The sequence below is a fragment of the Centrocercus urophasianus genome, unplaced genomic scaffold (assembly GCF_019232065.1).
Source record: "Centrocercus urophasianus isolate 14NV4802_14NV808 unplaced genomic scaffold, USGS_Curo_1.0 seq_11, whole genome shotgun sequence".
Classification (NCBI taxonomy): Eukaryota; Metazoa; Chordata; class Aves; order Galliformes; family Phasianidae; genus Centrocercus; species Centrocercus urophasianus.
The window spans coordinates 43,303,723-43,330,641 of NW_024884253.1; the positions used below are offsets into that span (position 1 = coordinate 43,303,723).

The window sequence follows — 26,919 nt, forward strand, 5'->3', positions numbered from 1 at the left end:
TTGAGGGCCCACTGGGGTCAGCACCTCTGGGACAAGGAGGACATAGCAGCAAACTGTCCTGTCAGGTAAGCCTCAGTCACCTTTGTTGTTTGGACTATTGCATGATACAGATGATCTCACCTCCAGGAGTTGGTTCAGCATATCTTTATCTTCTCATAGAATGGCTTGGATTGAAAGGGACCTCAAGGATCATGCAGCTTCAACCCCCCACCACAGGCAGGGCCACCAATCTCCACATTTAATACTAGACCAGGCTGCCCAGTGCCCCTTCCAACCTGGCCTTGAACACCTGAAGGGATGGGGCATCCACAGCCTCTCTGGGCAAAGATGATGGCCTTTGATGGCCTTTTGATGGCCTGGACCATTTTCCCAGGCTGTGATACCCTCTGAGTATCTCTGACTTCTCTCAGGCAGTCACTTGTCACACACCTTGTTGTGAAATGCATTGCTGTCTGTATTTCTGCAAATTGTACTGAGTGCTGCAGACATGGCAGTGGTTGTAGGCAGAGTGCTGCTTGTTAAAGTAGTTGGTCTTGTGCTGCACTCAGTGCTTCAGCATCTCAGAGAAACTGTCCTGACTTCTCAAGCTCTCTGTTGTACTTGACTGTCTTGTATAGAATAATTTAGTCTTCCATCACATGTTGACAGGCATTCCGGATGTAAAATGAGGTTTTTCCTCCAGAGATCTAAAATAATTCTTCTACTACTACCACTGAGTCTCAGGGGGCCTAGTATCTCAACTTACTGTGGCACTAAATTGCATCTGATGGTGTTTTGGGCCTGTCTCTCACACAGCACTCAAACAATTGTTTTGGAGTTTTGCTTTATAAACGTAATTCTTAATGTTCAGAGTCAGCAGTTTAAAGCTTGCAGCTGCAAGGGAAAGAGCATTCAGATTATATTGATGAAAGGCAAAACATTACAGCACAATCGGCAGATTTTTGCCAGGGAAGGTGATGCGTTACTTCTTTGTTTTGCAGACCTGATGGCACCATTACAGCCCAGACATCTCCTCAGAGAGCTACCATCAGTGCAAAGGTGAAGAAGAAGAAGAAAAAAGAGCATTGATATGTGTGAAGTGCAAAAAGCGTAAAGACTTTTTGCAAAGGGTCTGAACCACTTCTTTGTGTCTGTTCTTCAGAATGAAGATGAAGAGAAGGCACTGCCATTGCAATTAGGAGACTGAAAAGCATCTGGCATACTCTGTGCTGTGTACAGTCTCTGACAACCTTGCAGGTCTGTCTGAGGGGCTAGCACAACCTGGTGTTCTGTGTGGACGTGGTGTACCATGGCCAAAACCAGGGAGCTCATTGTGAGGATGTCACTAGCCTGGAGGATTTTCCCCTTCCAGCAGAACAAGCTTCCTGGACACATAGCTCTGTATCTCTTTGTGTTTGTTACACCTTCTAGAGGAGTTGTTTGTACTGTACTGATACTGTTTATATTGAATAAATGCTTTCTCCAGCCTCTTTGTTGTGGTGACTGTTTCTGCTGAACTGGAAAAAAGTGGAGGGTACTTGCTTAAGCATTGTGGTGAGACATGATAGCGATTTTTTTTAATCTTTAATGAAATGTTTCTTTTGAAAAAAGTGTCTCCTCAGAATGAGGACACTTCTGCAGGAGCCAAATCAGAGTCATCTTAATGTTCTTGGTTTGTATGAGGGACTTGAAGCAGTGTTTTGTGCATCACTGCAAGCTCCCCTGAGGATCAGCCCACTGTTATTTCAGAGTCAAGGAGCACAGCTGACTGTGAGATTTGAATGGTTCCTGCTATGTACTGAAGGAAAAAGCCCTTGTGCCTCTATCTTTGGAAGATTTTTAGCTGTTTGGATTCACTTTCCACACGGTGGGATATGTGCAGTCAAAGATGTTTCTGCTGGAAATTGTTGGTGTGACTATGCTGACTACTTTTGCCACGTCAGGTGGTTCCTCAACACGAAGCTGTGGAGAGAAACATCTCTTACGGCTTTCTATTGTAAGAAAATATAATGATTGGATGTGTTACAATGAACTGTTACATTATCATTTCTTCTGGCCTGCCTGGGTGAGACAAGTTATCCTTGTCTCCCCCTGAAAAATCCAAGAATGTTTGAAGTATGTAACTGTGAGTTTCTCAACAGGGATAATTGTTTGAACTGTGACAGGGAGGATCCAGTACTTTACAGTTTGGTACAAAGACTAGAACTGAAGCATACTGAGTAGCATTTATACGTTTCTTCTTGAGCTGGGCTGGCTCATGGGCAGTGTGTTTGCTTTATTAACCCTGGCCAGATATGCCTTGACCCACAGTCTGAAATGATCCTCTTGGTCATGGGAGTTAAGTAGATGTTTTGCACTTGAATGTTGATCATACAGTGAGTGAGCTTGGGTTGTCTTGTAGTGGTGTGGTTTTTGTCAAGGTTCTTGGCATGAGAAGGGAACTGAAATGACTTTGCTTAAGACCACAGAGTGTAAATAACACTTCTGAAACCACTCCTAATCAGAGCAGCCTAACATGAGCGAATATTTTCAGAGCATCTTGTCTCTTTGATTTAGTACTCTTAGCAGTACATTGTAATACCTTATATTCTTCAGATATTTCTTTTTTCTTCCAATTGCCACCACGTTGATGTGGTTATTGTGTTGTTCTTTGGTAGACTGGATGTTCTGGTGCACATCTCAGTCCTACAGTTTTTTGGTTTTTTTTTCCAGCCTGGATGTAAATGCTTATTCTTTAGCAATATTTTTTGACTTAGTTGGTGAGAAAGAAAAAAAAGGCAGGGAGTGAGGAGATCTGAAAGGTTTCCACCGTGACCCTCAGTACCGTTTGGCAGAATGCCTTCTTGGTCCTAAGGATTTTTGTAGATTCAGGAAAGAGTTCAGATAAGGCTACTTTTGGTTCTGTTGACTCTACATGATGGTTCACATAGGGCAGAAAGTGAGAAGTGGATTCAGATGTACTCGAAAGACCTGGACCTACCAACTGCTTGTTATTTGAAGGCTCCCTCTAGTAACAGCAGGGAAACAGAGGAGAACCAAATTGTACTTTTGTGTGCTGAACCGAAACTGCAGCATCTTGTAAAACTTAAATATCTTTAACCTGCCCAGTATATAGCTTTTAGTAGCTCTTTTGAGTATGTAGTTTGAGCAATAAGTTTGTTTGAAATCGGAACTCATTAATTGAAAAGTTGTTGGGATCAAAATACTGGAGTAGAAATAATGACAAATATTTCACAAAGTATCTCAAGTATTTCAGTCCACGGGAAGTGTTGTGAAACTTGGGATTTCCTGTTCTTATTTAATTTTTTCATAGTAAATATTGAAATATTTGTAAAGGAAATATACCAAGTGGAAAAGTGAACTGCTAGCAGAGCAGGAAGATTACTGATCCTACAGCCAGCACAGATGCTGGCTGTGCTTTGTGTCCCACTCATGAATGAAGTCAGTGCAATTCCCAAGGCAGAAAACCACCTGCATAATCTCCCTCCCATATGGGAGCAGCCATGGTTGAAGTACAAACCCTTCCTGAGCACAGGGACCTACGTGAGACAGAGCACACCAAGGGAGGCTGCCGAGGAGCCTTTTGGTTGTTTTTGTTACCAGCTGTTTTAAATGGCTTGTAATCGGTTGGATCCCGCTGAGTTTGGTTTCTACGACTCCCTTCACTCCTCTAATTGTTTCTAAGGAATGGTATTTGTAATTACTGCAGGTTAGTGGAAGTTTAATTTACCAGTAGTGCCTTAACTGTAACCACTTTTTTCTATCTAAGCTTGCTCAATTCATATTTGTGATAGTTTTGGATGTTTTTGCAGGGGGACTATCTTCCTAACTCATTGTCTCCATAGCTGAACTAATACAACAATTTAACTCCAATCTGTTAAGCAGAGTGGTCTAACACCATGCCTGTTGAACAATGATCTTCTCTGCTATGCTGGCTGGGATGTGCCACACAGAAGAAGTTGGTTTTTAATCACTCAGTTCTCTGAATCCCATTTCTGCATCAATTTCTCAAGGGTAACTGGACAAAAGTAGTGGAATAGCAGAGCTACCGCTGCATAATTTCGCAGTGGTCGCCAAAGGAGTAGTGAATGAGTTTCATCTTTGTAAGCTAGGACTGGAGCAGCATTAGGTTATTGTATTTAGTATCTAAATGTTGAACACTCGAGCATTGTTTCTTGAGGCAGAATGATGTAATTAGCTTGAAGGGGTAATGTTGAGAAGGAGGACGGTGAAATAAAATATCAATGGTTTTAATATAGTTCTAGATATTTATTTATTGGGAGTTTTAATGGTAAACTGTGTACAGGGCTGCTTGGTTATGTCTCACTTTTGGAAACCAGTTCTGTTTTCTTACCTTTTTTTTTTGTCTTGTGAAATGCCCATGGTCTTTTGAGCTATTTCCCATACTTGTGGTGATGTTTTTCCTATGCCTTTTCCTCCTGTTTCATATGCCCAGCATTATCACAGCTCTGCTGAATGAGGTCCCAGCCTAACTACAATATTAACCCTGAAAATCTGTTCATTTTCTCCTGAGCAGCCCTGGGCAGGATATACAGGAGAATGTGTCCAATTGAAAAACTGTTACAGGCTCCACAGTGCTGCGGTCTGCTAAATTGTTACAGGGCTGTGTTTTTCTGACAGAGAGGATCCCAGTAAGGGGGGTGATGCTGTCTATTCCATACAAGTTACAGAATTTATTTTTCTTTTTAGTCTCAGCTTTCTTTGTTGGCTTTTCAAATTGTTTGCCTGCTTTTGAGCACTGGAATGCGTTCTGTACCCCACTGTGCACACTTTATCCTCAGTCAGTATCATTTCTTGCCTTCTTATTTCCACTTTTCCAGTCATCATTTTTAATTTTTTCTTCATTATTTTGCTAAGTACCTTGCTGCAGATCACTAACATCTTGGGTGGTGGTTGTACCACATAGCATTTATAGCAGACATTAGTTTTGCATAGCGTGTGTACCGTATTTTGTCTGGACTTGTCTTCATTGTGCTGCAGGCACCTCCTCAAGCAATTGTAGTAATTAAGAGTGGTATTTCTGCAAATTTATATTAACTTCTGCTTATGTAGAAACAGGAGAAGAAAAAAAAAAGCAAAACAAGCAGCACTCCCCCCAACTCCAACATCTAAACTAGGCGTTTTTCTTCATCCTCTTCATTTTTATCAGTATTTGACCAAAGCTTGCTTTTGTATATGAAAGAAAATTAGTTAAGTACCTTGTGGTTTATAGATGCCTTTTGTTACGTATTACTTGGATTTATTGTGCAACGCTGGCCTGTAAATCATTTGGGTTAGACGTTTACCTGGCTCACGTTGCCTTTATGGTTTGAATCTTTAACAGCCATGAAAAACATACATGTTTTCAACAGCAAAGGGCTTCGCCAGTCCAAATTCCCCGTAACTCTGCTTCAGCGAGGCTTAGTACCCAGATCTGTGAGATGTTTACAAAGAAGCCATTAGGTTTTGCAGCTAAAAGACGTGTTGAAAGAACAAAGAGAGTTTTGTGATGAAGTGTATCTGACTTCTCACTGCTTTGCTTACCTTTTAAATGTAAAACTGCATAATTTGCAAGGGCTTTTATTTCTCAGGGCATCTCTATAAGATTCCACCAGTGTGGAGCTTTCCTTCAGCAGAAAGCGCGGTCGTCCCAAAACCGCTCTCGAACGCATTTCTATTTTAATCCCCAGCTTTGAATACAGCCTGCCTTACTGGCTCGGGCAAATGGCTCTGCCCTGCCCCACCCCGCCGGGCGCGCAGACGAGGAGCACGCTGCTTGCTGGCGTTACATCCCTGCCTTTGTGACTAAAAGTTGGTTTCATCAGCATCAGCTCCCGCTCCACTTTGGGAGCCCGCCTGCCTGGGGAAGCCGCTCAGACCCGCCGCCTATGTGGGGCACGCAGGGGCAGCTCTCGCCATCCGTGTAACTTTTAAATGGAAGATGTCTTTCTCAAAGGCTGCCGATGTCCAGCGGTGTGCAGTGCGTGAACAGTTGACTAGTCCAGGTGTTTCTGCTCCTGTTTCTGTGCTATGTGAGTTGGAAATTCAAGAGAAGAGTGTGCAGAATGGAGGAGTTGAGGGTTCGTATTTCTCTTCTGAGTGCATTGCAGTGACTGAGGGCTTGGGAAGGAACATAAATTCTACCTGTGGGTTTTAATTAAAGAAAATAGTAATTGTTCTTAGGCTTTCTGTCTGCGGCTCGTGGTGCTTTTGTCAGAGACTTTATCAGCTCTGAAGTACGAGAATGAGCTTCTTTCTCTTCTCTGTGTGGGTTGTCTGTCATGAGCAGTGTTCAGGAGGAACTTGTTGTATCAAATGTGATTTCTACTTTGGGGGCTCGATCGCTGCATTTTGCCACGCTTTACCTATTTGAAATGCAGCCAGTTAAGACTTTTACAAGTGGATTGATTTTAAAAACTGCCAAAGATTTATCTGTGCTTTAATAAGATGAAAATGGTAAGCTGAGGCTACAACAGAACTGTTGACTGGAGACTGTGGGTTTCTGCGAGGTTTTCAAGAAGATCATTAATCCGGGTCTATCTCTTCACAGGACAGTCGGCCCAATATGTCAAGACCTCTGATCACTAGATCCCCTGCATCTCCATTGAACAATCAAGGCATCCCCACTCCAGCACAACTCACAAAATCCAACGCACCAGTTCACATTGATGTGGGTGGGCACATGTATACCAGCAGCTTGGCCACGCTTACAAAATATCCTGATTCCAGGTAACTTTAAAAAGATTGTTCTGCATGTCTTTGGCAACTCCTTTTCTTCAATTTCATGCTTGGACGTCCTGGGGCTCTCTTAGAGCGATAAATTTAGTTCCTTTTGTTTCAGAATGAAATTAGGTTTCTTTGTTCATAGGAGGTTAGAGACTGACTTTTCTTTCTCTGATCCACTGTGTTTCATACAAATGGCATCTTTGCAGATCCCTGTGTTTACATACTAAAACAAAGTAAAGAACACTGACTTTCTACCATAGTTCTTTGCCCGGCATACATTCTGTGGTTTATTACAATCAAAAGCTGTACAAATACTGCATTTAAGTCTGAAGTTGGGGGTGTTGGGATATTTGTTTTGTTTCACTTTTTTTTTAACCTTTCACTTTTTTTTTTTTTTTTTTTGGTCTTTTGGAGACCTTTTTTCCTGTATTGTGAAAGTATACTCTTAGATATGTCACATGAGGTTATATGTAACAAAATATAGGACAGCATTAACTTCATACTTTTTATAGCATCTTAGGACTTTTTCAGATAATTAGACTCTTTAATTCTCACATTCTCACTTTATATATCTTCTAAATGGAAAATATGTGGCTTTGGTAACTTAATGGAATTAAATAATTAGAAAGCTTTTGAATGCATGAGTAAAGGGTTGTATGTATATAGAATATATGTAATAGAAGTGCAGTTTTAAGAAAACGGGTTCACTGAACATATAGCATGAGAATGTTTCATAGTGGTGGTGGCAGATAAACATGGCAGGATATTGTAATTCTAAAAGTGGTTATCAGAGGTTGACTGTGTCTGCAGCATTATTCTATAGCTACTCTAGAACAAGAACTTTTACCTTCGTGGTCTTTCCTCACCAGCGTATGAGTAGAGGTGGAAGAATTTTAAGGCACAGCTCCCCTTTCTCCCCACCCACTTGTACTCCTCTTTCTCAGATCTGCTCTGCTAAGGCAGAAAAGAAGCTCTGCATAGTATAGTCAGCATAGGTCTATGGTTTCATAGGAGCAGAAGACACAAAGGGGTCTCAGTGCCCCCTTGATGTGTGACCTTCTGCAGAGAGGTGGCTCAGTCTAACAGGACAGATGGATTAGTGCATGGGGGCTTAGTGGGAGAAGTGCAGTGCAATCTATCAGATCCTTGGCCATAGGCATTTGGCAGCGTTGTCACCTTACTAGCACTGAGATCACTTTTTTTGGATGGTGATCACATAAATGATTTAAATGGTATTCTCCATCACAATGAGACTTGTAATTCGTGTTTTGAGACCTAAAGAAATTAAAGAGAATCTTACAGTGAATGGAAATACTCATGCTAGTCCATGAGAGGATGTCTTGGTGGCATCCTGTCACTCTAGTTGAATCTCAGTTAAGTGGTTCATTTAGAAAGGACCCAGAAAGACAGAAAGATCCTTTCTGCAATTCAAGCAAGCCAATTCTCCTTTTCTGCTTCACGAGCAATTCCCTCTATTAATTATTGTCCTATCACATGACTGATTTCCAGTGCCACCTTTGCCCATTATTTTGAGCTATTTTAGTAACAGCAATTCACAGCTGAAGCATTTATTTAGATAATTTCTTTTGTCTTGCTAAGCTTTTGTTTCCATCAGCTCTTTTTTACTGTGTTGTGGAGAGTGATTTCATGAGTTTCCTGATCCCACAACACTAACTTGCCTTTTCAAAGGGCATAAGGTGCACTTAATGGAGTATGGTTTTGTTCTAAGAGTAGTTTTCACTGCTACTACTGCCTCTGCAGCATTGTCAGCATAGTTTTAAGTAGGACTGGAACGCTTCTAACACTAAGACCTGACAGTGACAGGAAGAGAATGGTAAATAAAGGCATGTGAAAGAGAAACAGCTGGACACACGGCCTTTCTTTTAACACTTCGAGGAAGGCCAGGCAGAGAGAAACTAATAGAGGCATTGCCAGATGACAGGCCTGCCTTGAGAGATTGAAGCAATGTCTGGAAAAACTCGAACTGTTCTTGGAAAATGGAACCTACCCACATGAAGAATTTTTCTTAGGACCTGGTTGTGTTCAGCTTCTAGGATTGGTTATTATTTAGCATTTCCTCTGTAGCTGGGGTGGTGATGGTGTCTGAAATAGTAGGGAAATGCCTTCCTGCTGTGTATGGCTTCTTACAGTGCAGCAGAAGAGGCTGTTGCTATTAATGCATGCAGCTTCTGTTTGCATGTCAAATTCACCAGGACAGCGTATTTCTTTTTAAGTGCAGAAACTGAAGTATCTTTTCTAAGTGTTTAGTGGCAGTGGAATTTAAACTTAATGCATTCTACATTCAGTTGAGTTATTGTAACACTTTAAAGTGGAAGCTACGCCTCTAGTATCAAAGTCAGTTTAATAAATTAAACATTTTAAAGCTCTCCGAACATAGTGTATAGAAAATCCAAACTCTGAGTTATAGTCATTCTGTTTCAAGTCGTTCTGACATGCATTTATGTCTCAGTTCTGACAGAAAGTGTCTTTTGAACCCCTTGATGGGTGAATAATTCCAGCACAGCTATTAGATTCTGGAATTCCCAGTCACTTCCAGAACTTGAGATATTTCTTTTTTAACATCAGTAGCTTCAAAAGAACAATTACTAAACTCGTTTGGATGTCAAGACAGTGGCATGAAGCAATAAGCTGGCAATTACGATACTGTAGTTTGTTTTTTGTCTATGAGATCTTAACAATTTATTTCCAGCGTTGTGCATGTGTGTGTATGGGGAGTTCTAGGTAGTACCCAGTAACGTTTGGACCTTAATACAGATTGTTACTCAGAGCCTGACCTGGTCAGTCTGTACTCAACAGACTTTTTTAGCATGTGTTACTCTTGTCCGAAGTTTTGGTCAACTTTGTTTAATATCATCTTTTTCCACCAATATCACATTTGTGAACGAGATCAAAACTATGGCAGGGTCTCACAGATCTTTTTGGGTGAGTTGAAGCCTCCTGAGGCTCACTGTCACATGGAGTATTGCTTGTGAAAAATAAGGTCTTGATTATCTTGCCTGAAAGAGCACTGCTCCAGGGATGAGTCAAAGCATAGGTTGCAGGCTCCAGCATCTAACAGGTTGAGACACGAAAGTCATTAGGCTCCTGACTCGTATTACATGTAGTCTAAGGGCCAGAAGCCTAAAATGAACCTTTCATCTGTGGGCCAGGTACCAGAGTCATCTTTCTTTGTGAGATTGAAAGGGTGATATCCAAAGCAGCAGTTTTGGAGTCACTATGACTTGCCAGTGTAGAGGAGACCCATCCTGATAGAGCACTTTGTTTGGGAGTGTGTATTGTTCCTTCATCTTTTGGATTTAATAACAGCTGATCTTGTTCCTCTCCATTCTCTTGTTCTTGAACAATACAGTGGGAATTGGAAAGAGTTCCTTAACTAGTACCAGGTAAAGATTTGCAGTTTGCAGGGTACATTTTCCATAATTCTTTTGTTAGATCTCTGAAAGGAATTTATAATTTGATATGTAAAATTCCTACAGACAGGTATCTATCCTTTCCTACAAAGAAAACCTAGGAAAGATTAGAAAAGCATCTTGCTGCTGATGCTATGTCCCTGCCCCTTCCCATGGAAAGACCACTGTGAGCTTCCCTCAAATGTTCATACAAAGAACACTAGGAATTGAGGCCTAACTGAATTCTGGTCAAAGGCTGGTACCATGAAGCAATTCAGCAGACAAGCAGCTTATCTTCTGCTGGCTTGAACTGAGTAAGTAAGCCTGGAATGAAAAATTCTGAAGCTGAAATAATGCTTACATTTCATTTAAAAAAATAATAATCAGCAGAATAGAATTTAGGGGATCCCAGCTTATATTCCTGCTGTCCTCACAAGGAAGATCCCATATAATCATTGCAATGCATCAGCAGGCTTCAGGATCTCCCAAGACATCATGCCTCAGACATGATCTCATGCTGCTGAATAAAAAAATTTGCCAGAGCTAGGCTTCATGAAGAGGCAATTGGAATCAGTGTATTTGCCAAGAGGACTTAATGTAAGGTCAATTTGCTGGAAAAAAAAAGTAATTTTCTTTAAATGCTTGAGCAGGGACAGATGTCCTTTTGTGCACCTCCCCCCAAGAAGACTGTAAGTTGTGATGCATTCACCCATGTGCAGACTGTTCTTCCTGCTTCTCAGCTGTTAATCAATGGTTATGCATATATCTATGTGAGCTAACCAAACAATGGTGTTTCTACTCTGTGAGGAGTCCTGTGGTTTTGGAATTTGTTTGTTCTGAACTAGATTGTTCAGGATATTTCATAACACAGTGTTATCTATTAAGAATTCGGGCGCACTGTTTTATTTATGTTTTTAATTGTTTTTATTTTGCAAAGGAAGTTTTCAGAAATTAGTCTGTTTTCGACAGCCCAGAGTAAGCCTCATGGTTTTTATTCTGGAGAAGATGGGTACCCTTTCTCATGGTCACCAAGGAGTCTGAGAAAACCAGGTTGAGGTTTTAGCAGAGATCTGATTATGAGCAGAGGAAGCACAGTCCTGTTAGTTCTGATTGTTGAACTTAAGCAGCTTACTCACCTTCTCTCAGTGCATTATCATCTTGCATAAGATCAAACTCTTTGCTTGGAGATGGCATTTCTACACCTTTAAGCTTTAATGCTGTCTGTATGGGAGGTACCAAAAGGTGCTGTGCACCAGGCTAAGACAAAGTCAAACAACTGTCACAACTAAATGGAAAAATGTTTGACTTTGACTCTATGGGGATCAGCTCTCTGCCATCTGCTATTGACTGTATCAGCAGTGTGGTCTATCACAAGTTCAAAGCGTATGAACTTCTAATTAGTACTGTCCAAGTCACACAGTACAAACCTTTGCATAATTCCAAAACATCAAATTGCCACATCCTGTATTCTCACTGTAGAGTTGAAAGATTTCATCAAAAGCCCTATATATTTTTTCCTTCTACAATCTGTTGGGGCATCTGTTTGCATTGCTACATCTCCCATCTTGAGTTACTCCCTGCATATGAAGGTGGGTTCTTCTTGAATAGTATTTCACAATACTTCCAAATTTCTGCCCAGGGCTATTTCAGGTTTTCATATTAACCAATCCATTCATGTCCCAGTTTTCTTACACAATCTTCCTTCTCAGCCCTCAGGGAAATTAAATTTCACACACCTGGATCTAGTTAGGACAGTGGCTTTTTTTGGTTTGTGAGAGTTTCTTTTGCATCAATAGCACAAAATTACTTAGGAGAATGCCCAGACTGTCCTTGGCCTTTACAGGCAGGTTGGGAACAGAGCTTATCTTTCTTTCATAGGTTACATATGGACATGATAAACTCTTGAGTTAGGTAGGACGACACTGTTCACTTTTTTCAGAGCTTTGGCAGGTTCTGCTGTCTGAATACTGTTCACAGTTCCAGAAGAAGACACTGTCTTTGCCCTTAGTACATACTTATGCAGTTTGCAGCACCATGCTGGAGGCTTCTTTTTAGATAGGAGGTTTGTTGTGGTGGGGTTGTTTCATACTTTGCATAGCACTGCCTCTGCAACACCATCACGAGAGTAGTTGTGCTACTCATTTCCTATTCACCTTGGATGATACCTTCCAAACTATTGTCACATGATGCTAGTAGTACAAAAACAATAAGTACAAAATCTTCTAATTAATTAGCTCTTTTAGTTTTGGGCTTTTTTTTTTGTTTGCTTTTTGCTGGTTTTCTGTTTTTATGAAAATGCTAATAGAATGGAAATTATTACATCCTTCTTCCAGTCCCCCTATTTATGTCCATCTTCTTTGAAGGAGTACCTGTATCAGTGGAACTATTTGGTGACCTTTCTAGAGTAGCGTCATCCAAGCTGTTGAGCTAATACTTCTTAAATCACCATGCTAAAAATCTTATACAGTTTTCTTGCTTCTGCAGGCAGTAAAGAGCCAGCTCCCTGAAGAGCTTTGAACGTAGTTATGCACTAGCTCAGGCAGTTTCCTTGATGTGAGTGGTCCAGGCAGCAGCATTTTTTTTTCTTTTCTTTTTTTTTTAAATATTTTGTAACATTCCTAGCAGGGGGGAATGGATAGAACAGGTAGGTATTGGCTCAGTTTAATTTTTGCCTGGCTTGCTCGTCTAGTTATTCACCTTTTGTAATTTGTCATTTGATATCTGCATGGTATTGTGGTAAGTGAAAAAGAAATATGTTGAGTCCATTACTGACTTGTTGTGTGGCCCAAGATTGACTTAACTTTGAGGTTTTGTTGCTTCCTGACAAAGTTGACAAAAAAGGCAATTTGTAAAATGCTTTGGGATGATGATTGAATGTGTGAAAGATTGCTAACTCTATGCGTAAATGTTTACAGATACCAGGAGCTGTGCTAGAAACAGCTGACGATGTTGGAATCATCAGGAGCATGTATCAGTAAAAAATGAAATGCTGATTCAGAAAGACCATATGGAGTACAGTTAGTCCAACGCTGTTTAAAACTTTCGTGCTGTCATCTGCTGTTTCTTACTCCTAGGCTGCTGGTCTGTGCTTTGTTCTGGTCGCTGCAACCAACTGTACAAATCTGGGGGAAAATAGAACAGTGAATGAGTGTGCACTCCATGCCTATTTCAAGAAATTTATAGAATTTTCGCAACTGATATTGTGAAGAGAAATCTTTTGTAACACACGTTTGTCAATAAAGAGCTCAGAGGGGTATTTTCTGGTTGAAGATTAATTGTATCTCTAGGTGCATATATTGAGCTCAAGATACATATTGACCTCACTTTGTCTCAATTAATGATCACCACGGGTCAGACATCACTGTCACCTTGGTAGGAGTGAATATTTTCTGAATCTTAGTCCTGTACTATATTTGCCTTGCAAGGTCAGTAAGTCATTGCTGTTGCTTGTGGCTAGTGACTGGGTGAAAGAAACAGTATCATCAGTTTGGAAGGTTTTCACATTGTGTGGTCAGTAACTGGTAGTGAGTAATCACTGAACCATCAAGTTCATGTCTTTATGTTTTAAGTGTTACTAAAATTGTTTTGGTATATTAGTTGTTTGGTTGATTAAAAATGGTGTTTTCCACTTGTTATATGCTTGTGTACTCAAATATCTAATATAATAGTGAAATCAAGATAGTGGAGAGTGGCCATATGGAGACTGATAAAAAGTAAATGTACGAACTTCGTATTTCAGGGTTCATGCCATGCCTTTATCCGTGGCTGCACGAGTATGATAGTGCAGATGGAAATATTCAGGAGAATAAATTTGTATATTCAGGAGCATTACAAAGTAAAGGTTTTGTCCCCTTATTTCTGAGGCCTCTGAGTCAGCAAATCTTTGTCTTGAGGGAAGAGAAGGTTGGAATCCATATTGTCAGCAGGGTTCAGAGGTCTGTTTACCAGTAGGCCTGTGTGAAGTCATATGGTTTGGATCGAGATGGCAATCCAAAAGAGGAGGGATGTCAGTAACTACTTTTGTAGGGTCTGTACATTGAGAAATCTTCTCTTTGGCAAGACTTGATACCAGCCCCATGATTGGAAATGTTTTAGTGAGAAGCAGTTTGCTGTAGCATTTGGACTTCTGTGCTCAGTAGCATGGCTTCTTAAACCAGCCTAAAGGCATCCAAGCAGTATTTCTCATTTGAAATAGCCAAGAAAATTCTCAGGAAAAATAAAAGAGTGCTGAGTCTGTGCGTTGTGCTTTTCTGATAAGGACAAGCCCATTAGAAACTGAGGTGGCTGCTTCCTGCTTGGCACTGAAGGGTTTGGCTTATTGGTCATTCTGGTTGGGTCTAGATCTCAGTAACAGCCTTGAGGCTCACTGCTTTGCTTTTTGTTTTGCTGTACCCAATTCTTGCACTCAGGAACCTCTCTCTACTGTTAGCATTAGATTCAGATCCCGCTCCTTCATAAATTATGTGCTTCATTGATCTTTCATAAATTGCAGTGCAGTTGCTAAGCAAATTGGTGTCTCATATAGGTAGGTAGATAATTGCTGAAGTAAACATTTGACCTCCAGTTTCACCATCAACACCTAGCCATCTATTGGGTATGTTTGGAGCTTTAGGACATAGATTCTGATTTCCGTCTTATTTCTTTCTGGTGACAATCAACTTTCCTGACAGATTTCTTGTATACAAGCCTGTTTGCCATTTGGGGATATGTTTGTATAGAAATTTGGGAAAACTGTTTAGGTTATCTGCACTCTTTCTAACACAAACAAGGGTTATGCCTTATAGTGTGTTGGCCTGGGGGTTGTCACCTGTTCCTGTTATGAGAGCATGCCTTCTAACTTAGCTGGTTTAGAGTGCATTCAAATGCAGGTGTGTCATAACCAGACACCTGTCATCTGACGAGCTTTAGTTCTCCTTTGTCATTCATTCTCAGTCTTTATTTTCTCTCAGTCTTTAGCTTTCAAGATGTTGCAGTCTCTTCAGCTGCATCTTCAATCCCCTTTCAGCTCCGAGCACTGAGCCTAATTTTGTCACCTCAATTCCGTCCTTGCTTTTGTGTCATTTCTTCTTCACCTACATTTTTCTGTCTCTGTCAGAAGGGATTGAAGCTCACAAAGGTCAAAACTGATCTTTACCTGATCAGATCAAGTCACATTGCCTCCTTCTTGTCCATTACTCTCCATGCACCCTTGGGTCTCTGGCTTCTGTTAATGGTGAGCTTCCCGAGAGGACTTAAACAGCCAGTATATTTTATGGTTACATCATATAATGCTTTCTCTTGTAGTAACAGCAGTTCAGAGGATGCTGTGAGATTCATTGATATTGATCTCTTCCACTGAATCTTTGAATTGATAATCAGAATAATGTATTAACAACTGTGGTGTGTATGTTAGCTTAGATCCAGCACTGTTGTCTCTGGACTTCATTTGGACAGTTCTCCAGGCTTTTTTGAGGCACTTTCTGCTTGCCTCAGAGACGTGAGGGGCTCCTGTAACAGTCTGAAGGCGTTTAAGCTGAGCTTGGAGCTGATTCTTGTGGTCTGCTTTGAAGGGAATTTAAGAACACAGTGGTCACCTTTGCACCCAGTCCTGCTGTGCAGCATGGTCTGCGGAGACTCAGAGCAATATGGTACAACATTCTTCCTGGACTCGTTTATCCTGCTTCCAGCTAACTCAGCTGAGCTGCCTCGGGTACCCAAGCTAATTACTGCAGACCGATCTTCTGGATTTCTACGCACCACTGCGTTCTGCAGTACAGGCACTCAGTAAAAGGAGAGCAACACTGGCAACTCAGTTTTTGTGAATCAACTTCGTGAGGAGGTAAAAGAAGTGGAAGGGAAGGGTAATAGAAAGATACAGATACATTTTTTTTTTCATGAGATGGCAGACCAAAGCAGTATTAAATGCAGCGGGAGCATACTTCAGTAGTTCATCAATTTATAAAGACAGAGATTAATTCTACTTCCTCGACCCCACTGGGTTTTCATGTTAAAATGTGACTTGTCTGTCAGTCAAATGGTAGGCATAATTGTTCTTTAAGTGACCTATTAAAATACCATTCCTTTTAATTAAAATTTGTATTTGTGCTCTTGCGCACCCTGTATCCAAACTGTTAAAGCCCTTCTTGTGCAAGGTGCATTGCAGGTAGGGAGCTGTGGGACATGCATAAAATGAGAGGAGTGACGAATGTCCCAGTGCAGCAAAATGAGGCTTGCCTTCGGCTCCAGCTGGCGGGGAGGGAGATGGAGGGATAAGAAGCATCTCCCAGCACCGCACCCAAGCTCTCTGCATTCCTTGCCTAAGACATTGCTCGTAGTTACTACTTGTGGCATAGAAAGTTATAGCGCAGAGCATTTCCCATAAGTGTGTCACTTCAGAGCAAATGATAGATTACATTCTTCCACACCCCAAAAGTATTCTTTGTGCTGTAATTAAAAAATAAACGTTGCGACATTGAATTGGAAATATTTTCTGCCATACAGTGAATTTGTTTTGTTAGGTTGCCTGGGTGTAATTGCAACAATGTCAGGGTGTTAAAACCTTGTCACGAGGTAATGGTTTCCTGCCGCTACGCAGTGCCAAGGACTGCTTAGCTTAGCAGCAGTATTGCTGCTTATCTCCATCGGTGGTGATTATTTTGCTTCTGTGGAACTTTTTTTGCTTATTTTGTTGCCCATATGCATGCTATGAATTACACTTGTGAGCGAATGCTAACCACAGACCTTCAAGAGTGGGAAGCAGCGCCGTGCCAGAACACAGCAGGACTGGGAGACGCTCCCAGTTTGCCCAAACTTGTAAGCGATCTGAGGGGAGGCCTCCCAAAACGGAGGCTTTGCCGGCCCCTCTTGCCCACCTCAAAATTGATTCTTCTTGAACAGTTCAGAGGGCCCTGGGGGCCTCATGGCTTGCATAAAAAATGAAAGCCCTTCCTGTCTTAGAGCAGTGCATGCAGTCAATAACAAAGGAGAAAAATGATCTTTTAAGTGTATCCCATTGAATCCATTATCTTGAGGGCCCGTGTGCAATGCTTCATCAAAACATCGTCATCTGGGTGATACATGGGGAGGGAGCGAGGCAGCGTTCAGGGAATTCAGAGAAGCGTCTGTGGTACAGTCAGTGCCACAGGACAGGCTAAATATGATGCGAGCCAGAAAATGAGAGCTGCAACAAAACTGATATGTTCCTCTTTATAACAAATGGATTTCATATTATACATATTTGAGACGCAAACAAATTGTTCAGGAAAAGTTTGGAATGCTTCTTGTGTAGGTAGGAAAGCCCTGTTGGGCATCTCTTACAATAATTGCTCTGTTTTAGATCAGAATACAAACTTTCTGATTTTGGGGGGATTTTTTTGCATCACAATGATAATGTGAGGGAGGAAAGAAGAGAAAAAAAAAGTGTTTGGTGTGCTGCCAGTGCATTCTATCCTTGTTTTGTCAGGTTGTCAATGGGTGAGACTCAGTATCATGGGCTAAATTGGTGCTGAACTTCAGGTTCTTGTGAGTGTGTCACAACTGTTACTTCTTAAATATTGGCATTTTTAAAATGTTTTGCGTGCCTTTAGTAATTATTTGTATATTTTTCTTTGAAAAGTAAGCATGACAGGAAGATCTTCGCTTTTAGCTGTTCTGAGTTTGCAGCATTTACTGCAGACTGGTGTGTTTTACCAGATTCCGTGTTTAGCAGCTGAATTTTTGCAGTCAGTGTTTCCATACTGCTAATAATAAGCACTTTGTTAGATCCTATGAAATAAAAGACAGATGCCATCAGATTCATTTCCAGTAATCAGTAGTACCAATGATCAAAAAAAGATATTTTTGGAGGTCAGATGCAATGGGGAGGGGAAAGAAAAAGTTTTCCAGAATGCAGCTGACCCATCAATCTTAAATCCTTCAGGGTGTCTTCCATTTCCTTCGGTGAAAGGTTTGCTTAAATAAACTGAGCAGTAGGCAACGGGTGTGTGCTTTTACACAACATCCACCCAGGTACATTGCTGGCCACGGTGATCCTAAAGGCAGAGTGCTGTCAACATTCCTAATTGGTTATTACCCAATAACACACCCTCGAGTGTCTTGGGACTGCAAAACACTTTTTACCTAGCCTTCCTACATGAATAATGAAAACTTCAAATATTCATCCAATTATATTCAGCTTCTCTCTTGACTAAGGGTTGCCAAATGCAATTGGACATACTTCTGACATAGAATTTCAGGCTGTATCTGTGTTGGAAGGGCTTAGTCATAATTCTTGACTTCTGGGGAGAGATTAGATAACACCGTGATGGTAATTTCTCCAGCCTGAAAACCTATTGTTTATTCACTTTTGCTACTTATTCTGGTTTAGTAGCAGCATAATTGCAGAATTTAAAAAAAATGTTTTTTAATTTTATACTTGGAGCTTGTCACATGGAACAGCACAAGTTCCATTTGAAGCAATAAGACAATTTCCTTGTTCTCCAAGTGTTGCTGATACAGCTGCATAACTGAAGTCACCGGCAAGCATTTGAAAGGCAGATGGTTATTTTTCACAGAGCTATTTTGTATTGGTTTTCATCTCTTAGGTTTTCAAGTCATTTTGCTGTCAATCATGATTGGCTCCCAGTCTCTTATTTTAAAATGGATTTTCCTTAAGTCTTGCTACCATGTTGTTATAGGTGGAGTAGCCTGAGCAATGGTAGAAGGAAAGATGCTTCCCTGCTTGCTTTTGCTGTGGAAGACTGAATTCATGGAAAAGGATGAAGAGAAAAGCTGCTGCTTTTCAGTGGCTAATGCCTATTTGGATGCTCTGCTTTTTGTCAGGCATTCTCATTTTTCCAGCTTCTAATATTGTTGTCTCATAAAGCCGGGCCCTGGGCCATGCCTTTCATGCTGGCCTTTCCCTTCTTAGTAGCTAACCCAGATAAACTCATCAGCAGAGCTACAATTGCGCTTTCCCCTTTCCCCATTGGATTAATGGCGCAGCTCCCTGTGACTGAGTGGATGCTGCTCTCTGAGCTGCAGAGGTCTGGTTACAGGAGAGCCTCTAATTCTTCACTCTAGACACAGAAATAACAGCCCTAATCAGGTGTGTTTCATGCGTCTCTTTGGTGGGCTTAACAAAAGGAGAGGTGAAAAGGATGTGTGTCAAGTGTTGGTTTGAAAATAGAAACAGCTGGTAGGGCTGCAACTTTCCATTGCAGTTAGCCTCCATCTAGGTCACAGTATTACCTATGGAAATGTGAAATAGCTAGCTATGCAAGAGGCGTGAGTCCTTCCTTCTTTTTACTGAGAGGGCCTGAAAACATGAAAGGTCATAGGAAATGATGGAGAACACCAGGCATCAGTGCCATGCCAAAATCACAAAGCGGTACGGTGGGACGTTTTTCATTTGTAGAATCATATTGGCCATGTTGTTTCCAGTCCCATCCCAAGCTGTGGGAGGACAGCAGCACTGTGATCCAGGCTGCTCCTTGCAGGAAGGATTGTACCAGGAGCCCATGGTCCTGCATTCAGCCCTGCTGTGCGGCAGCTCTGCCCCTCAAGTTGCATGCCTGAGTCTCTTTGCAGGCTGCTACCACTGGAGAGGCTGTGCACAGAACAAAATGAACAGGGTGGGGTCTGGAAAAACAGGGCCAGTGAAACCCAGTGCCAGTAAAGGTCATGTCACTTGCAGTACGTTGCTGACTAAATGTATGTACGAAATGAGGGCATATCCATCACAGCACAGAGGGTTTATTTTCCTCATTGGTGTGATAATGTTGTTGTGCCGTAGTAACAAAACATTTATGGGGCGATACGGGCAGAGCCAGCGGTCATTATGGGCTCTGCACCTCACAACATTCCTATTCCACAGGTCAAAAGTGAAATCCCTTGTTTGTCTTCTCTGTGTGTCCAGCGATAATAAATTATAAGCCATCAGTGTGCTCTGAAAGTGAGATGGAGGATTTAACTCTGCCTGTGTTCTCAGACTGTACGGAGCTGGCATGTTCTTGGCTGACTTTGATGCTATGGAGAAGCCAGAGCTGCCATCTGCAGTGACACAGTAGTGGTTCCTGCACCACTTGGAGTTTTTTAGCGGAGGATTTCCCACAGGGATCAACCAGACCTTGAAGCATAGTGGGGAAATACTCCTTCGTCCTGACAAGCCATCAGGCAGCACTTCTCCCTGATCCCTACAGGCCGTCCCCGCTGAAGATGTGGCAGAGCTCTTTCCTCACAGCTGGGACTGTGTCCCTCCTAGGGGTCTGAACATCCAAGCAGTTCAATATGGGTTGATGTCACTCAGAGGCAGCAGGCTCTGTCACAAATCACCTATGTGAGTGTTGGCACTGCTGCTGCAAAAGTGGGTGGTAAAGAACAGCGCTATAGGTTTCCCTCATTGAGGTCTGCATGGCTAATGCAAATACAGACTTTCTTGGACTTGGTGGTTAGCAAGAGAATACAGAGAATTTGATGGTCTTGATTCATAGTTGGCGTTGCTTGTTTTGAAAGACATTATGATCAACAGACTGTGCTAATTGGCTTCTGCCTGCCTTTGAACTCTAAGAAAAATAGGCTTTCAGAAAGGTGTGGAAAATGATCTTTACCTTCACATGGCCTCAAACCATTTATTGCAGCCCCAGCAGCTTTTGGAGCGGTGGCAGTGGAGAGCTTTGATGAAAAAGCACAGCTTTTGATTATCCCAAACTATTTTTGGGCTTCTGCACCTTTCGATAACGTGGTTCTGTAGATCTCCTCTAAAGATAGTAGAAAACAATTATATCTATGCCCTGTGGTGAGGCAAGAAAAAAAAAATCAGAAGTCTAACAAAACACCTGGATTTCTGCTAAATTAAAATTTTATTACATTCAAGAATAGAGCAAAAAGTATCAGTATTAAGTAGCTACACAAATGGAGGGGCTAATGCAAGGTTGTTGTAACATGTTTTATTTCCAGGGAGCACAGAGAGGAAGAGGACATTTTGGAAAGTCCTTGAAAATGCTTGTACTGGAACTGATATTATTCTTCAAAATGATACTTTGAGATTCAGGATTTTTCTAACTGCATTGTTAGGTCTTTTCCATGGTGTTAGTTAGGGACATGCAGCCTTGTGGACACATAACCCATGTTGGTTGCTCAGTTTTTTTGAGTTGCACTCATTAGTGCAAGCTGCAAGGAGAGTGATGCAGCTGTACCCATGTCCAGAGACGAGGGCAGATACAGTATGGAAATGTCTTTTAGGTGATGCCTTCTCCCCACACCCCTTTCTTTAATCCAAGTGTGGTTAATACCATTCTGTCTTTTTAAAGAAAGGTTTCAAATTAGTGTACAAAAAAAAAAAAAAAAATTAGCGAAAATTTATAGATTCATGTAGTAGACTACTCTATAGGCAACATCTAGCTGCTTGTTTAAAAGCAGTGCTCAGCTTTCCAGGAGAGCAATGTCTTGTTTATTATCAACCTGGTATTGCCACAAGGAAATTTTGGCTGTTGGGCTCTGCTGGTTTCTACCAGTAAGGTCTGATCATCCTGTGGACGGGAAACTCTTGCCTTCACGTGGGCAGCTAGCACCCATGTATGGTTCCTGTGAGACTTCCCTGTGCTTTTCCTAGTCCTCCAGGGATCCCAGAGATGCCCTTGAGCATCCCAAATGGCACCAGGAGCCTGCAATTTGGCAGCTGAATTGCATCCTGGCTCTCCCACTTTGAAAGCATTGTGATATGACATTTAGTTTTGATGTGTGATACTTCCGAGGGTTTTGTCAGCTGAAATTATGCTGTTTTCACGTGTTGATTAATTCTTTCTCATGTCCCTATTTATGGGGTTATACTGCTTCTGTATCTCCGTTCTTTTCTTCCTTCTTTACCTCCTCCACAGAAATACGTCTTATGTACTGTTGGGTTTGGTATGGCTGCAGGGATTATTACACCATGACAGCATCTAATTTAATAAACAATAAAGCCACTGTTTTGTACATGTAAAGTTTGTCAATGGAGGTAATGTTATCTGTGTGCTTTTTAACACCCCCACCATCAGTAGAGTATTCAGGTGTGGCTTTGGCATTTCTAACCTATGCATTAAGCATTTTTTATTGCTCAGAGCCACTGTCTAAGCTGTCTGAGGTGGACTTTCCCGTCCTCCTAACTGATTAGCATGCAGGTTTTGTATCAACTGATTTGGTTAATAGTGTGATTTTCCTAGTTACTGAAATGCTTACATCATTTCGACCTCTAGCGTGGAAGCAGTTAAACATGTAAATATATGAGAATAAATTAGGCAGGTGTAAGCACGTCTCTCTGTGTAGGCACATGGGTGTCCACACTAGGAATCAGTGCAGTGCAATTGTAATGCATGTAAGCTAGAGTTAATCAGAACAATAGCAGCACATGGCCCTATGTTCTCATAGTAAATTCTGTATGTCCACACCTTCCTTGCTTCTACTGTGCATGCTCACATGCTATCTGGATTGCTTTTCTCAAGGAATTTGTAACCTGAGCTGTTAACCTGGAAGTACAATGCTCAGTTCAGGTGGAGGAACGTAGTAACACTTTACATGGTAAAGCAGAACACGAATGCTCAAGAGACGTAAACGTGTTACTGTGTAGTTGGCCTTTCTGCTTTTCTCAGTGCAATTAAAGTCAGCTTTTTAGGAAAATAAATCCATTAGGGCTACCAGGGCAACCTTAGTTTGTCATCTTCATGGTGTATGTGCTCAGTGTGATTCTTGGTTAATGAACAGCTCATCAACATCTCCTGTTTGTCCTCACAGTTAAGCACTGTCCTTGGGCCATATTTCCTGCACGTTATTCATGTCCTGTTCTGAGGAGTCATTCCTACATGCTTTCTTGCAGCTTTCCTTAGCCTGTTACCTACTTGCTTCTCTCCTGGCAGTTTGTTTGAAGGCAGAGACTTGATGTGAAAAAGTCTGAGGTGGTGTGACATGGAAGTTGTGAGCAGGATTGTGCTGTGACTTTGTCTACTGTGAGACACTGCTACCCAAGCTCACACAGCACTTGTGTCATGCAGCGCCTTGCTGTGGTCAGCATGACTGATGCTATAAGCTCTCAGAGCTTCTGCAAACCAGACCCATGTCTGACAGCAGAGAAGTTCGCAAAATATGACCTGCTTCTGCTCCTCAAGCAGGGGTCCTGTTGGCTGCAGTCCCCTACAATGCAGCCCTGGCTCATCTGCTACCCAGGGGTTACAGAGGGTGCTGGAGGAAGGCTGTATGTCATGATAGACCAATCCTGAAGAGGTTTCATATGAGAGCAGTTTGCAAATTAAAGTTGCAGAAGCATTTCCAGTGTCTGACATCTTAACATGTGGTGCTTGTTTTGACTACTGTCATAATGTTCTTTATATGAGTTCTTTCACATGTGTGTGTTCTTGTAGCATTTTAAAAAGCAGGCTAAATGTCCTTTCCACCTTCCCTTGCATATTTGCCTTGTGAAAGCATGAACAAGTTCAGCAGAAGGGCTGAAACTTGTTAATCTGTCCTACAGGCTTTTGCTGTACAAGCTGTTGTCATTTGGGTGAACTGTACCTGAGAAGGGTGATACAAACTATGCAAGTCCCACTGGTGTTTGTTGAGAGAAGAGGAACGAGTGTGTGTGGGAATGCTTTATTCCAACACAGCCTTGTAATTAACAGCTAAACATTTCAGAAGCACGTTGACTTTTATTCATTAATGAGATTCTGTTACTTAGGCTTCATTGCAGAAGTGACCTCTCTCTCAAGCAGTCCTCGCCATCTCCCAGTGTGACATGCAGTCTGGACGTACACTCTTGTCTTCATGGGCAGCAGTGCAGAAGGAACTTGTGCAACTCCTGCAAATAGCACTTCCTTAGCTTGCCTATGGAAGTGTGTTGTCCATCCTATTGGAGGAAGCAACAGTTAGCAAAACATCAGAGCTGGGATTTGTGACAAAGTAGGCAGAGCTGTAAAGCCCTTGGAAAGCTTAATTTGTTACAGTTTCATGGCAGTGATTGTCCTTTGCAGGGGCTGGGATGCCCAGCTTGCAAAGTGTGATGCTTGCTTCCCAAAGTAACCTGCTGAAAAGTGGCAGAGCTGGCAGTATTGTGGTGCTTCCTACATAGTGTACGCATGCCTAACTAAGGTCTCCAGAGTATCATTTTGCTGATGCTTTTCAAAGAGAAAATGTTTTTTGTGGAGAATCTGTGTTTCTTAATTTCCAGTGACATGTATGTGAAAGTTTAATGCTGAGCATTCTTCAGTGTACAGAGAAAATAGTGAGAGCTGGGAGAGGTTTCAATGAAATTCATGAAAGCTGAGGGGCAGGTTTGATGTGCAAAGGAATCCATCAAAGAATTTCTCCCATTCCGAGAAGGCTGGGTATTGGTGCTTTTCCCGCCCTTAGCACCCACATTTTTGAAAGGGAAATGTCTCTTGTAGTTTTCCTCACTTTTTTTAAGTGTTATCTCTTTGTATAATCTAGGTTTATGGGGTTTATGATAGGGCTGTGAAGACTGCCAGAGCATTTTTAAGAAAAATTGACAGGCTCAGAGGAGAGTGGGTTGGAGCTAATGAATTTGTTGCTTTTTTCCCTAAACATGTTCCCAAGATACAAGTTCTGCTTCAGTACTTTGCTGACTGGGAATGGGTTCAGCCTTCTGAGTACACAGATCATCATGGCCTTTGGGATGTTGTGCCTTCACCAGTTTAGCTGCTTTCTGGCTTTTGGTATTGAATGATAAACGCTCCAGTTCTGCTCCTGTCCTCCATTATCTCTACTCACAGCAAACCTGGCCATCTTAAACATGATTAAAATATAATTCAAAAGTTATTAGCTAATTATGACGCAAAGTACTTAATTTGCCATTGCACCCTAATAACTTAAGGTACTCCTGATAACTTGGTAATAACCGTATCATAAGCAAAAGGATACGGTTGGTAGTAACTTAATAGGCAGCTTCCCTCAAGATAAAACATAAATAACGTACCTCAATGAAATCGGATTCGAGCTTAGTAAAATTATCTTGGCAAGCAAAGAGAATATTTGTTAATTTTTCTATGAAATGTTATCATTGCCAAGAAAACTTGGTTACAAAAAAGAGAGATGGAGGAAGTGTTTGCGTGAATAATTGATTTAACATTTCATTGGCTTAAGTGATTTTAGGAAAAGTGGTTTTGATACGCAGTGGAAAACTGAAAAGTTTTCCAGGACTTACTTGCAAGATATCTAGCACTGTAGGAGATGTGGGCTTCAAGACTTGCAGTCTGCTGTGCAGTAGATCTAGGAAGTTGCGGTGCTATGGTGTAGATAAAGGACTAGGGACAACCTATGTGGGACTTGCACAGCTGAGGTTTGTTGGAAAGGGGTCTGTTACTGTAGCAAAAAGGGCTTGGGGAAGTGCTCAGTGGCTGGAAGCAAGCAGAACTGAAAGGGTTGGTGATAGATGCGATATTTTGGGGAATATCAGCCACTTTGGTGTCTGTCAGAAGGAGGAACCTCACCTTGCCAGGAGTGCTGGGGATCGTGGGGCAAGGGTCTCAGCTGGGGACCTCACTCAGCCACCTCTAAAGCTTGTCAGTTTGGCTGCCATGGTATTGAAAGCGCTTTTAAAGCACTTACTTGCCTCGCCGTGCATGAAAAGGTGCATATTTGGGTTGCAGCCTGTTCCTCTTATCTGTCTGTATCTCCTTGGTATACCAGAAGCTGAGATGTGCAAAGCAGAGAGATAAAGTATCTGGTAAACAGAAACTCCTGGCCCATCACCCACACTCCAGGGATGGTGCTCTGCTGGTCTCACCCTGGCCGCAGCCGTGCAGTGTGGGGTATGACTTCCATCTGCTCGCATGCATCGTCTGCTGGTCGTGAGTCACTAGCCCCTGACATCCCAGCCCAAGTATTTATCCCCTTCCTTTCTAAAACATCAGCATTTCTACAAGAGATGCTTGGCTCTGAGTGGGTGATACTCCTTAGCGTCCCAGGAGGAGGCTGTGTCAGAGCCAAATTATTTAGCCTACTTCTGTTGGACATTTGATCACCCTGAACCTACTGCTTGTACTTAAAATACAGAGTGACTTGCTGTACAAGTTGTATTTTGGAGGATAATTTTTACTTCTGCCTGAACCTCCTCAGTTTCTAGATAGCCAGCTTATTGAGGAAAATACAGGCTTTCATTTTTCTTGGGAAAACTTCCTTTTCAGACAAATAATTTTGTCTTCTGGGGCCTTTGCCATCCATTGTATAGTTCACCCTCATGTCTCCTGTAACCCACATGTCCCTATTGCAAGGTGTTGCTCAGGTGCACATCCCAGCATCTTCACACTCATCTGTGGAACAGAAAGCTGCAGCTGACTCTTGTGGAAGTCACATTCCTGCAGCATGACTGCATGGTGTTGGGCAATTTATTCTCTTCCAGTTAAAGTCTGTTTGTCCATGTGGGTTAGACCCAGTGACTGCTGGTTCTTTTTATGATATATATCTGTTGGCTTTCATCTCTGCTCCTGGTGCTGCCACTGATGACGTGGGTCATAGCAAATCCCACACTTCACTACTTTGTCTGTGATGCTTTCCTTCATGATACCGCCTCACTCATCATCTCAATCCTTCTGTTCCTCACATGCTTTACTCTTCATTTAAGGCTATTCACCACCTCCCTATCTCAAGTGTTGTCTTCCAAGTGTTGTATGAGCCCCTTGCACTTGTCCTTACCCTCTCTTTTGCCTCCTTGCTCAGATAACAATAAGACATTTGAAGTGGTCTCCATGTAAATGATTCTGTTCTTTAATCTCCAGCAAATGTTTCCACGAGGGTTTCCAACTTCACTTCCATTCAGTATCTAGGATTTATCTGTTCTTTAAAATGCCAAGTAACATTTTCT

At 41.8% G+C, this 26,919-nt stretch overlaps 1 protein-coding gene across 2 annotated transcripts in view; it reads left to right on the forward strand.

The window, feature by feature from the left end:
- The first annotated feature begins 980 nt into the window (after window positions 1–980).
- The window catches only part of LOC122170653 (BTB/POZ domain-containing protein KCTD1), a 39,473-nt gene continuing 13,534 nt past the window's right edge, over window positions 981–26,919 (forward strand). Inside the window, exons 1-2 of one of the 2 annotated variants that reach the window (XM_042837731.1) lie at window positions 981–1,236; window positions 6,530–6,708. In XM_042837731.1, the coding sequence (XP_042693665.1) occupies window positions 6,545–6,708 (164 nt within the window). In that variant the 5' untranslated portion in view covers window positions 981–1,236; window positions 6,530–6,544. Of the gene's footprint in view, window positions 1,237–5,809; window positions 6,060–6,529; window positions 6,709–26,919 lie in introns of those variants that run through there. The other variant, XM_042837721.1, reaches the window with a different exon arrangement.